Source organism: Pantherophis guttatus, chromosome 13 (assembly GCF_059756535.1).
Source record: "Pantherophis guttatus breed Tessera chromosome 13, ASM5975653v1, whole genome shotgun sequence".
NCBI lineage: Eukaryota > Metazoa > Chordata > Lepidosauria > Squamata > Colubridae > Pantherophis > Pantherophis guttatus.
In genome coordinates, this window is record NC_142075.1 from 11,351,208 (window position 1) to 11,365,070 (window position 13,863).

Genomic DNA, 13,863 nt, shown 5'->3' on the forward strand with positions numbered 1-13,863 from the left:
AATCAGCTGGGACTCGGGAGGCAGAGAATAGATGGGGGCAGGGCCAGTCAGAGATGGTATTTACCGGTTCTCTGAACTATTCAAAATTTCCGCTTCTAGTTCTCTAGAACTGGTCAAAACCTGCTGAATAGCACCTCTGTTCCACATGTAGGCAAATGTTACCCCTTTTCAGTATCAGCAGCACCTGTTTAAATGTAGCCTTTAGATCAAGGGTCTCCAACTTTGGGAACTTTAAGACTTGTGGACTTCAGCTCCCAGAATTCCTCAGCCAGTTGGAGACTCCTGCTTTAGAGCTTATCTGGAAACTATCTCCATTAATGGAACAAGAGGTAAGCGTTTTGGCTGCAGGAATCCAGTTTATGGAAGCAGACAAATCGGAATTAAAATCAGATAACCTCCAACTTGCTTCCTGCAGAAACCAGAAATAAGAAGAAAAATGTGGCGTGGAAGTGTGGATTGGGGGGTGGGGGGGAAACGGTTTTGAATGCAGAGAATTTGTGAAAGAATCTTAGAAACCTCCCGGGATGAAACAACAACAACTTTTGAAGGCAAGCTGTTCTACTGATTAAGAGTGAGAAGAATTAATTGGAACAGCTTGCCTCCAGAAGTTGTGGGTGCTCCATTATTGGAGGTTTTTAAGAAGAGACTGGACAGCCATCTGTCTGGAATATATAGCGTTTCTGGCTTGAGTAGGGGGTTGGACTAGAAGACCTCCAAGGTCCCTTCAACTGTATTCTGATTGATTGATTGACTGATTGATTGACTGATTGATGCTTCTGCTGGGCTGAAGCTTTCTTCTGCAGACCTCTCATGTGTTCTTACTTGGTTTCACAGAGACAATTGATGAAGTCATCTTGACTTACATCATACCTTCCTCCTCAGTTGCATATTAAAAGCATCTGAATTTAATTAAAATACAGAATGCAAGGCTCTGTTATATCTCAAATGAGTCACAGTAAAGTGGGCAATGGTTAGGAATTGACCACTGCTTGCAAATTAAAATTGGAATTGGAATTGGAATTGGAATTGGAATTGGAATTGGAATTAGAATTAGAATTAGAATTAGAATTAGAATAGAATAGAATAGAATAGAATAGAATAGAATAGAATAGAATAGAATAGAATAGAATAGAATAGAATAGAATAGAATTCTTTATTGGCCAAGTGTGATTGGACACACAAGGAATTTGTCTTCGGTGCATAAGCTCTCAGTGTACATAAAAGATATAAGTGAAAAAATCATGATCATAGTCATCATAAATACATTCATCATGAATCATAAGATACAACACGTAGTGATAATCATAGGATACCAAATAAGCAATCAAACCGTACTAGGAAAACTAAATAAAACAATATAAATCGTAAAGATACAAGCAACCAAGTTATAGTCAGAAGCAGAAAAAGAGACAGGTAATAGGAAGGATGCGAAGAATAATAGTAATACAGCCTTAGTACAAAGTTTGACAGTGTTGTCGGAATTAGTTACGGTATTTAGCAGAGTGGTGGCATGCGGGGAAAAAAACTGTCCTTGTGTCTAGTTGTTCTGGTGTGCAAATTCATCCTGCAGAAGTAACTCTTGGGGCCAGAGGCTTGCAAGAGGCATTTGGACATCCCTCAGGATTTCATGGCCTTGGGACAGTGGTTGGTTTCTACCAGTTCGCCCCAGTTCGGGCGAACCGGTAGTGGCGTTGGCGGGAGGCTCGGCCCACCTGCCCGGACATCATCACAGACGCTCTGCACATGCGCAGAAGGTTCTGTGTATGCGCAGAAGTGAAGTGTGCACAAGTGCACGTGCTCACAGTTCCGAACCAGTAGTGAAGGTAAGTGGAATCCACTACTGCCTTGGGATATGATCCAAGAAGGTGGACCTCATACACGTGTCTGTTCTTCTTTGCACAGACACCATGCTGAGGCATCTACGGGCGATGGATGCCATGAAGAGCTTCTCGGAGTTCCGTCAAGAGGCCAGCATTCTCCACTCACTGCAGTACCCTTGCGTGGTCTCCCTGATTGGGATCAGCATCCACCCACTCAGCTTGGCCTTAGAATTGGCTCCTTTGGGCAGCCTGACCACCGTTCTCTCAGAAAACTCTAAAGGTAAAAGAAAGATCTTCGGACCAGCTATGTCCACCATACTTGCCAGATTCTATCAATGTAGCTTTACAATAAAACAGATTAGCTCATCTGGTCATGATTACTATCTGATTTATCTGGTGAGGTCTTATCAATCTTGCAAGTCTGAAGGTACATCCTCCCGCCATCTCCTTTACAGCCCAAGAAACTAGGGAGAGTGTCTTCTGAACTTCTTGCCCCACCCATTATCCATCTGGAGGCTATACTGACTCTTATCTGAGTAGCAGAATCTATTCAGTAACATCTCTGAACTCCCAAGGCCTTACCCACATACCATTACACTATTAGAGGTGGATATTAGTGTAGCTGACAATCAGATTGTCAAGTTCGAAGTGTGCTTTTGCTGTTGCAACCATTATCACTTCTCAGCTTGCCAGCAAACCAGGGGGGAGGGAAGGGCGAGTTGGAATATAGGCTCCAGACATCAAGAAGACTAGCTGTGAGAGCCAAGGACACTTTGGCAGGTGTTTGCCCAAACCAAAGACTTTTTCTCATAACAATACAATGACATTCAATTGGACAATGTGACCTGCAGTAATAGGGGGAGGGAGGATCCTATACTTTAATTAGGTGGGTTTGCGAGGGAATTAGCTAGATCTGGTTTTGCCCTCATCAAGGCCGAAATGATGTACTCAATAAAGTTTGGCATTCAGAGATTGGATCATCTCAACCATGCTTGCTTTGGTTGGGTTTGTCAGTCGGAACATTGAGACAGATTATCTTTTCTCTTGTTGTTTCCTCTAGGAGCTTCCTTTGTACCTTTGGGACATATGCTGACCTTCAAGATCGCCTATCAGATTGCCGCAGGCCTGACCTACCTTCACAAGAAGAAAATCATTTTCTGTGACTTGAAATCTGACAACATCCTCGTGTGGTCTTTAGACGTGAAGGAAAGCATCAACATCAAACTATCTGACTATGGGATTTCTCGTCAGTCCTTCCACGAAGGAGCTTTGGGGGTGGAGGGCACCCCTGGCTATCAGGCTCCAGAGATACGACCTCGCATTGTCTACGATGAAAAGGTACATGCATAGAAGGTGCATTGGCAGGCTCTGCCATCTAGACTATAGTTCATGGCCCATCTATTAGCCAGAGTCAAGATTCTATTTCCCATCAACATGACAACAAGTGAAGCTACAGTAGTGGAAACCATTGGGAAAAGTGTATTTTTGAGGTTTGATGGCTTAATAACATCACTTTTTTTTTTTTTTTTGGAGTTTCAAGATAATCCTATTCCACTGCTGGAATGGAATATGCTGGAATGGAAATAGCCCAGACCTTAACCCAATTGAAAATCTATGGAGCCCACTAAAGAAACTTGTTAGTCAGAAGTGACCCAGCAATAAAACCCAGTTAATAGAAACAATCATTCGATCTTGGTTTCACATGATAACAGTTGCAGACCTAAAAGACTTGGTTCACTCCGTGGGAAGAGGTTGTAAGGCCGTAATTCATGCTAAAGGTTACCCAACTAAGGATTAACTGACATGGTGATAATTTTTGAATATCGCATTTTTTCTATGGTGATAATTTTTGTATAGCTCATGTTTTCTATGTGTTTCACTTTTCTTCTTTATACTATAACTGCTATTCTAATAACAAATCCTTCATAAAAGTTATTGCACTTCATTCTTGATTAAATTATCTTTCCATTGATATATAATTTTAGGGTACTATTCAAAAAAAAAAGTGTTGTTATTAGCTAGTTTTAGAAAATACACTTTCCCCAAAAGGTTTCCACAATTTTGGCCACTACTGTATATATAGGAGCTAGCTGTGAAGGCACAGTGGTTAGAATGCAGTACTGCAGGCTACCTCTGCTGCCTGCCGGCTGCCTGCAATTTGGCAGTTCAAATCCCACCAGGCTCAAGGTTGACTCAGCCTTCCATCCTTCCGAGGTGGGTAAAATGAGGACCCAGATTGTTGAGGGCAATATGTTGACTCTGTAAACCGCTTACAGAGGGCTGTAAAAGCACTGTGAAGCAGTATATAAGTCTAAGTGCTATTGCTATTGCTATATGTTCAATCTTTTTTTTGCAAGCGACTTTTTACAAGAAAATATTTCTTGTCCCTGACTTCAACGTTAGGACACACAGAAAAACAACAGTGTAGTTGGGTCTGACTTAGATCCCACTCAGTTTTGAATGAGATTTACATCCACTTCATGTTGAAATGTGGCCCAGTGCTTTTCCCCCAGTGTCTCTTAAATTTCCGTCTTAATGCTATTTTTCCCCCTCATTAGGCTTTTCTTCTTCTTTGCACTGATTGTTATTCCAGGCTTTGGAAATAAAAGGGAAGCCAAAAAGTGATGTATAAAGGAAGGGGCAAGCAACCTGTTGAAATACAACTCCCGCAATCACATGCTGATAGGATCAGGCAGCTCTGCAGAGTTGATACTCACTTCCTTGCCTTCCCCACTGCCGTGTCTCTGAATCTCAGTTTCTCTGTTTGTTCGTTCTGGTCTGGCTTAGGTGGACATGTTTTCATATGGAATGGTGTTGTATGAGCTGCTGTCGGGGCAACGCCCCGTCCTGGGACAACATCAGCTGCAAATTTCCAAGAAACTCTCCAAGGGGATTCGGCCCATCCTGGGCCCGGCAGAAGAAGTGCAGTTCCACCGATTGCAGGCTCTCATGATGGAGTGTTGGGATACCAAACCTGAAAAGGTACAAGAGAATTTTTGGTTGTTTAGGCAGCGATGTCTGATGTCTTTCTGAGCTTAAAGAAACTTAAAAGAATACAGCTAGTCCGTCTTAGGGACATGGTGGCTCAGTGGCTAAGACAGCTGAGCTTGTCGATCGAGAGGTCAGCAGTTCAGCGGTTTGAATCCCTAGTGCCGCGTAATGGGGTGAGCTCCCGTTACTTGTCCCAGCTTCTGCCAACCTAGCAGTTCGAAAGCACGTAAAAAATGCAAGTAGAAAAATAGAGACCACCTTTGGTGGGAAGGTAACAACGTTCCGTGCGCCTTTGGCATTTAGTCATGCCAGCCACATGACCACGGAGACGCCTTCGGACAGCGCTGACTCTTCGGCTTTGAAACAGAGATGAGCACCGCCCCCTAGAGTCGGGAACGACTAGCACATATGTTTTGGCCAGCATTCTATCTCTAATAGTGACCAATTGAATGCTCAGGGAAAACCCTCAAGAGAAGATGTGGTACATGGAATCACTCTGAACCTGAATGTTGGACTCCAAGATTCTTGGAGACCAAAAACGCAGGTAGTCCTTGACTTACAACAGTTTGTTTAGTGACTGAAGTTACAACGGCATTGAAAAAAAAATAATTTATGACCGCTTTTCACACTTATGACCATTGCAGCATCCCTGTGATCGTGTGATCAAAATTCAGATGCTTGGCAACTGACCCATATTTATGACGGTTGCACTACCCAAGTGATCACCTTTTGCGACCTTTTGACCAGCAAAAGTCAATGGGGAAGCCAGATTCACTTAACAACCATGTTGCTCACTTAATAACTCTCGGGATTCACTTAACAACTGTGGAAAGAAAGGTTGTAAAATGGGACAAAACTCACTGAACAAATGTTTCACTTAGCAACAGAAAGTTTGGGCTCAATTATGGTCATAAGTCGAGGACTACTTGTGGAATATAACAAGTCGGGGTCTCTAAAATTAGCCTTGCCCATGCATATTATCCATATACATCAGATAAAAATCCCATCTTCTCAGCCAACTATTTGGTCCATCTAAGTGAGACACTGCAATCATGGCTCAGGACATCTGCAAGGCATTGAGTTACAGAAACCTAATTTCAATCCATTTGTTGTTGGTTGTTGCTACAGCACTCATATTGTAAATTAACAAATGCCTCAGTCTTTCTATGGTGCTTGGTTGTGTCATAAGATGGAACCACATATCAGGCTGAATAGTGGCTTCTTTTGAAACTATGGTTTATTGGGCAAGCCACAGCCTAGATGGCTTAGTATTTTGGGTAAAATCCAGCCTGTAAATACAGACAGAATTCCAAATAGGGCTCAGTGGTCGTGCAGGGGTTAGAATGCAGTATTGCAGGCTACTTCTGCTGACTGCCAGCTGCCAGCAGTTCGATCCTCACTGGCTCAAGGTTGACTTAGCCTTCCATCCTTCCGAGGTGGGTAAAATGAGGATCCAGATTGTTGGGGGCAATAGGCTGACTCTGTGAAACTGCTTAGAGAAGGCTGTAAAGCACTGTGATGCAGTATATAAGTATATAAGACTCCGCCCTGAGTCTTATATACTTATATACCACATCACAGTGCAGCCACAATGCATCCTCATCCGCCGTGAGTCTTCGGAGTCTTCGGAGAGGGGTGGCATACAAATTTAATTAATAATAAATAAATAAAATAAGTGCTGCTATTGCTATATAAACTTCATTCTTCAAATTTAACCTTTCTTTCATACAGCGGCCCCTGGCCATTTCAGTTATAGGACAAATGAAAAGTCCTTCTTTTGCCACATTCATGTACTGCTTGCCCTGTGGGAAACAATCCGTCTTCTCTTCTCAAGGACAGGACCACACCGTAGTATTCTGGGATGAGAAGGAAGAGACAAGGTTTGTATTTTTTTTAAAAAAAAAACCCACAACCTTTTCTTGTGCTCTGCAATGTAAATAGATTATTTGCTCAATATTTCTCGAGCTGTGGATAATGATGCTTTCCTCAAATACTGTATGAAGGGTTTCTTTCTTCACCCTCTTTTCTTATCAGAAACACTCAGGGGTGGGCTTCAAACAGGATGTCCCAAACAGGAAAGAAGTCAATGGTCCATTTGGTCCTCATTAGTAGAAGAACATGGGAACACGGTGGCTCAGTGGCTAAGACGCTGAGCTTGTCGATGGAAAGGTCGGCAATTCAGCGGTTTGAATCCCTAGTGCCGTGTAACGGGGTGAGCTCCCATGACTTGTCCCAGCTTCTGCCAACCGAGCAGTTCGAAAGCACGTAAAAAATGCAAGTAGAAAAATAGGGACCACCTTTGATGGGAAGGGAACAGCGTTCCGTGCGCCTTTGATGTTTAGTCATGCCGGCCACATGACTATGGAGACGTCTTCGGAGAGCGCTGGCTCTTCGACTTTGAAGCGGAGATGAGCACCGCCCCCTAGAGTTGAGAATGACTAACACATATGTGTGAGGGGAACCTTTTCCTTTATCTTTACCTTTAGTAGAAGAACATGATCTACTGGGCCATTAGAAAAAGAACCATCTAGGTAGCCAGATGGTCTTGAAATAAACATTTTTCACAGTTTGAACCTTCCAAATTTGGCAACTTGAGCAGTGGTGGGTTGCCCCTGGTTCGCACCGGTTCTATAGAACCGGTAGTAAAACTGGAGGGAGGCTCCACCCACCGACCCGACGTCATCAAAATACTTCTGCGCATGCGCAGAAGAGCGCACACACACACGCGGCCCCATTGCGAACCGGTAGTAAAGGTAAGTAGAACCCACCCCTGAACTTGAGGTACCCATGCTTTCCTCAGAAGGGTTTCTTAACCTTCTATAAATTCATTACAAATTCCCTGAGATTATTTTGTGCTAACGAAATGACCATTTTATACAGGACTAAGGTAAATTGACCAGGTTGAAAATAACGGATTACTCATTTTCCACTGGTTTCAACAATCCCCATTCTTCATTATTTTGTGGTGCTTGCGTTTGTGTGTTTTCACGCAGGGCAACAAACCAAAAGTGCACATCTGATTCAAATCCTTAGCTGCATAATGTCTTTTTTTTTTTTGTCTCCGGTTCTTTTAAAGATGTCCAGTATTCAGCGATTAAATTTATGAGTTCTTTGTGGTTTTCCCCAGCAGACACAAACCGTATCATCTTGGGGTTAATGGAAAAACAAGCTCTTTGTTCCTCTTTGGAAAAGTTCTCCTCATAGATCGTTTGAAGTTGGGTCCACAAACATTATGGATAACCTAACTTAACTTCGCATTCGGTTACATACATAAATTGTGGACATGGAAGATGTGCAGCAGGACAAGAATCTAAGTTGGGGTAGTGCAGAGCTTCAGTGCACGACGTTAGATTTGCTGGGTGGGCCAAGTACCCTCAGTCGGGAAAACAAAACATTTGGTGTTCACAACAGGGGCAAAAAGAAAAAGAAAAAAGAAAAGACTGGATAGTTGCTTGTTTGAAATGGTATAGAGCAGGGCAGGGGTGCTATTCAGCAGGTTCTGACAGGTTCTGAAGAACCGGTAGCGGAAAATTTTGAGCAGTTCGGAGAACCGGCAAATACCACCTCTGGCTGGCCCCAGAGTGGGGAGGGAATGGGGATTTTGCAGTATCCTTCCCCCAGGAGTGGGGAGGGAATGGAGATTTTGCAGTATTCTTCCCCTGCCATGCCCACCAAGCCACGCCCACCAAGCCACACCACGCCCACCAAGCCACACCCACAGAACTGGTAGTAAAAAAAATTTGAATTCCACCACTGGAGCAGGGTGTCAAACTCAAGGCCCGGGGGCCTGATTTGGCCCGTGGGGTGCTTAGATCTGGCCCGCAGGGCTGCCATGGAATCAGCAAATGACCGGCCTACAGTGCCTCTGCCAGAAAAAATGGAGCTTGGGAGGGCTATGTGTAGCCCTCCCAAACTCCGTTTTCACTGACAGAGGGTTGCAGGAGGCTGTCGCAGCCGAAACAGAACTTGGGAGCTCCGTTTTCACTGGCAGAGTTCTCGGGCCACCACAGTTGCCCCGATATGAGGGATGTTGAGCTGGCAATGCCCACCCTGGCCACACCCATCCCAGCCCCCCAAGGTCAAACAGAACCCTGATGCGGCCCTCAATGAAATCAAGTTTGACACCCCTGGTATAGAGTCTCCTGCTTGACCTTTACCTTGTTAAATACATGTCCGCCCTCTTCTCTTCAAAATAAAGATTCTTATAGCAGGGAGAGGAATAATAAGAAATTAATAGTGACCATAGGGTCTGGTGTGGCATATTAGTTAGAACTGTGATGGCAAACCTATGGCACGCGTGCCACAGGTGGCATGTATAGCCATATCAGTGGACATGCGAGCTCAGCTCCGTGGGACCAGAAGTTGGCAAAAGGGCCCTTTTCAGCCTCCAAAGGACCTCCGGGGGTTTGGGGAAGGCCGTTTTTGCCCTCCCCAGTCTCCTAGAGAGGCTCTGGAGGCTGGGGACAGCAAAAGCAGGCCTTCCGGTCCCACCGGAAGTTGACAAACAGGCTGTTTCTGGCTTCTGGAGGATCTCCAGGCAGGTAGGGAAGGCCATTTTTCCCCTCCCCAGACTGCTAGAAAGGCTCTGGAGCCAGGTAAGAGAGAAAAATAGGCTTACTGGGCCATCGCGTGCCAGGAGCGGGGAGAGCGGGGGGGGGGTCACACATCCATCTGCGGGGGTGGGCACATAGAATTATGGATGGCAAAAAGGTTAGCCATCACTGGGTTAGAGTGTTGGGCCAGGATGGAGATAACCAAGTTTAAGTTCATCCTCAGCTGTTAAAGTACACTGAGTCATTTAGTTTTATGTATGGAAAAATGAGAGGAGACAATGCTTTGTAATCTCCTGGAAGATTTATTTATTTGTTGTTCTTATTAGTTGCGAAGTCGTGTCCGACCCATCGCGACCCCATGGACAACATTCCTCCAGGCCTTCCTGTCCTCTATCATCCTCTGGAGTCCATTTAAGCTCACGTCGACTGCTTCAGTGACTCCATCCAGTCACCTCATTCTCTGTCGTCCCCCTTCTTCTTTTGCCCTCAATCGTTCCCAGCATTAGGCTCTTCTCCAGGGAGTCCTTCCTTCTCATTAGGTGGCCAAAGTATTTCAGTTTCATCTTCAGGATCTGGTCTTCTACAGAGCAGTCAGGGTTGATCTCCTCTAGGACTGACCGGTTGGATCGCCTTGCAATCCAAAGGACTCTCAGGAGTCTTCTCCAGCACCAGAGTTCAAAGGCCTCAATTCTTTGATGCTCTTCCTTATGGTCCAACTTTCCCAACCATACATTGCAGAGGTGGGTTTCAGCAGGTTCTGACCAATTCTGGAGAACCGGTAGTGGAAAGTTTGAGTAGGTCAGAGAACCGGTAAATATCACCTCTGACTGGCCCCACCCTCATCTATTCTCTGCCTCCCGAGTCCCAGCTGATCGGGAGGAAATGGAGATTTTGCAGTATCCTTCCCCTGGAGTGGGGTGGGAATGGAGATTTTACAGTATCCTTCCCCTGCCACCCCCACCAAGCCACCCCTACAGACCCAGTAGTAAAACATTTTGAAACCCACCACTGATACATCGCAACTGGGAAAACCATAGCCTTGACTATACGCACTTTTGTTGGCAGGGTGATGTCTCTGCTTTTTAGTATGCAATTTTCAGCCAGCAATTTAACTACCGGTTCGCCTGAACTGTCCCGAACTAGCTCAATCCCACCACTGGTCATTTGATTCACACTAAGGTGCTATCCAGGGTGCACCACGAGGAGGCGAACTAGCATCACACCCCTCTCCTGGAAGAAAAGGCTAGGTAGTAATCTGATCGATAAAGTTTGATGAGATGTATTTTTTAGGAAAAAGATCCAAACCCATACAGAGTTGTGATTTTTATTTGCTTCTCATTGATGCTCTCTTGCTGTTGATGCTCCCTTTTGATTTAATTCCCCTTTCCTGATTTCAGGAACTACACTGTAGTAAATACGGAGAAAGGATTTGTAGAGGTTTCCAAAATGAGCTGTCCAGGAATGAAGCTATGCTGCCAGTTGAAACTTCAGGACTCTCTTTGGACTGCAACAGAGGTATGTCGCAACTGTTCTGAATTTGAACTCTTTTCTTCTCTGTAATAAGGGTTGGAGAGCTTCGGCCATGGAGAGCTTCGGCTGAAGAGGTTGTAGAAAAAAATGCTTTTAAAAGCCTCTGACAATCCCAGCTGAGCTGCGCGATCATCAGAGGCTTTTTTTTTACTTTTAAAAGCATTTTTTCGGCCAAAGAGGTTGTAGACAAAATGCTTTTAAAAATAAAAAAAAAGCCTCTGATGATTGCACAGCTCAGCTGGGCAATTGCGGGGGGGGGGGGCAGGGATTTTTGCTACCGGTTCTCTGAACCACCCGCCTCCATTGCTACCGGATCGGGTGATCCGATCCGAACTGGGAGCATTTCACCCCTGCATAGAACATAGAATCGTAAGGCTGGAAAGGACTTTGGAGGTCTTCCAGTCCAAACCCCCACTCAGGGCAGGAAACTTTATACCATCCCAGACTACTTGTCTAGTCTATTTCTTAAAACCTCCAGTGATGGAGCACCCATAGCTGCTGGAGGCAAGCTGTTCCATTAATTAATTGTTCTCACTGTTAGAAAATCTCTCCATATTTCTAGGTCGGATCCAGTGGTGGGCTTCAAAAATTTTAGCAAGGGGTTCTCTGCCTGGTTGCTGGGAGGGCGTGGCCATGGTGGGCGTAGCCTAGTCAGCGGCCTGCACCATGGGGGGGGGGGCGTTTTTGCCCTCCCCAGGCTCTGAAGGCGTGCCCTGCATTTACCTGCATCCAAAACAGGCCGCATGGGGACTCCTGGGAGGGGTGGGGTGGGGTGAGCGGGGCCAGCCAGGAGTGGGATTTGGGGGGTTCTCCGAACTGCACAGAATCTCAGCTAGAGGTTCTCCTGAACCCCTGAGAACAACCAGCAGCCCCACCCCTGGTTGGATCTCTCTTTAACAAGCTTCCACCCATTACTTCTTGTCCTTCCCTCTGGTGCTTTGGAAAATAAGTCAATCTCCTTTTCTCTGTGACAATACGATTGAAACGACTGCAACCGAGGTTTCAAATGAGTAGTTCACATTCCATGTCCCTTTTCTTCCTATATTCTCTTCTTAACAAGAGATGGTAAAGGAAAGCAAAAATGTTCCCTTTTCTTGGTGTTTCCAGATGACTTTGTTTATTCTATCAATGTCTTTGCCCCTTCCATGGAATGTTAAAAGTCCACCTTAACACCATCTCATTCCCTGGGTTTCCCCATCACAATTCGGTTTGTCAGTTCCAATTACAGAAAATAATTCTAAAAGTGCGCAAGGTGGAATGTTGCCTGATTCTTTCCACCGGTTAAAATGACCTCGTTACAGTTAACTAGTGCTGATATTTTCTCTTTAATCCTGATTTAGGAAGAGATTCTAAATGTCAGAAGACTTTATTTTTTCCTAAAAAATATCTTTTAATGTGATTTAAGAAATGGATTTAATGTAATTTTAAAAAATTGATTTAATGTAATTTTAAAAAATGGATTTAATGTAAGTTAAGCAATGGAAGAAAGGGACGTGGTGGCTCAGTGGCTAAGACGCTGAGCTTGTTGGTCGAAAGGTCGGCAGTTCAGCAGTTTGAATCCCTAGTGCTGCGTAATGGAGTGAACTCCTATTACTTGTCCCAGCTTCTGCCAATCTGCAGAACAATCTGCAGTTCGAAAGCATGTAAAAAATGTAAGTAGAAAAATAGGGACCACCTTTGGTGGGAAGGTAACAGCATTCCATGCGTCTTTGGCATTGAGTCATGCCGGCCATATGACCATGGAGATGCCTTCAGACAGCGCTGGCTCTTCGGCTTTGAAACAGAGATGAGCACCACCCCCTAGAGTCAGGAACGAATAGCACATATGTGTGAGGGGAACCTTTATCTTTACCTCAAGAAATGGATACACATAAGCTTTACCATTATATTTTTTTGTCAATATTGAAATACATAAGTCTCCCTTTTCCTTGCAAACTGTTACTCCATATTTTCATCCTTGGAAAAACGATAGTGTAAACACTATTTAAATCCGTTTTCTTTTGATCTCTTACAGGACCAAAAGATTTACATATATAGTTTACAAGGAATGTGTCCTCTGAAGACTCCACAGAAAGGCATAGACACTCCTGCTGTTGTCACCTGCTTTCTTGCAGTGCCCTTGATGAAAAAGGTAACGCAAAAGAGATTTCCAACACAAGGCATTCATAACTTCCAAGCACACCAAAAATTAAATTTGAATGTTGTTCTTTATTCTTGTCCTAGAATAGCTGAAGATACCCAGAACGGCTGTCGATCGAATGGCAGTATTAAAGCAATACCTCCACCTGCTGATAGGTTGAGGAATTAATTAAGCCCCCCTCTTTGAGTGCACGTATTCGGGCTAGTCATTTACCGTGTTTCCCCAAAAATAAGACCCTGTCTTATTTTTTTTAACCCCAAAATAAGGGTTTGGCCTTACTTTCGGGGAGGTCTTATTATTGTGGGGCGCGTGGAGCAAGACGGGGATCCTCTTGCCATCTTACATGATTTCCAACTCTGTCTCCCCAACACTAACCAAAGGAAATGGCGGGGACTGGCTGGACATGCGTTTAAATATTTTCAGGGGAGGGCTTATTTTCGGGGGAAGGTTTATTTTCAGGGGAAGGTTTATTTTCGGGGGAGGGCTTATTTTCGGGGGAAGGTTTATTTTCGGGGGAGGGCTTATTTTCGGGGAAACGCGGTATCTGAGACATAAATTTGAGGATTAAGTCAGGACAAGATTTGAGGGTGGTGCTAGTATGTTGGGGGTAGATGTGGGTATGACATAATGGAGCTGTAGACTACTAAGCTATTGTAACGTTGAAATGAATCCATAAGCCACACAGTAAGATTCTTTTAAGCGTATTTCTATGTATGATAATCAAGATTTTATTTGTTGGTTTGTTTGTTTATTTATATCCCACCTTTATTAGTACTCAAGGTGGCAAGTATATTCCCCCTCCTATTTTCTCCCTAACAACAACCCTGGT

General features: G+C 44.4%; 1 protein-coding gene across 1 annotated transcript in view; it reads left to right on the top strand.

The window, feature by feature from the left end:
• LRRK1 (leucine rich repeat kinase 1) overlaps positions 1-13,863 on the top strand; it is a 98,731-nt gene that overhangs the window by 74,317 nt on the left and 10,551 nt on the right. Inside the window, exons 26-31 of the mRNA XM_087878330.1 lie at positions 1,903-2,100; positions 2,881-3,158; positions 4,608-4,802; positions 6,543-6,691; positions 10,762-10,879; positions 12,909-13,025. Coding sequence (XP_087734456.1) covers positions 1,903-2,100; positions 2,881-3,158; positions 4,608-4,802; positions 6,543-6,691; positions 10,762-10,879; positions 12,909-13,025 — 1,055 coding nt within the window. The remainder of the gene's footprint in view (positions 1-1,902; positions 2,101-2,880; positions 3,159-4,607; positions 4,803-6,542; positions 6,692-10,761; positions 10,880-12,908; positions 13,026-13,863) is intronic.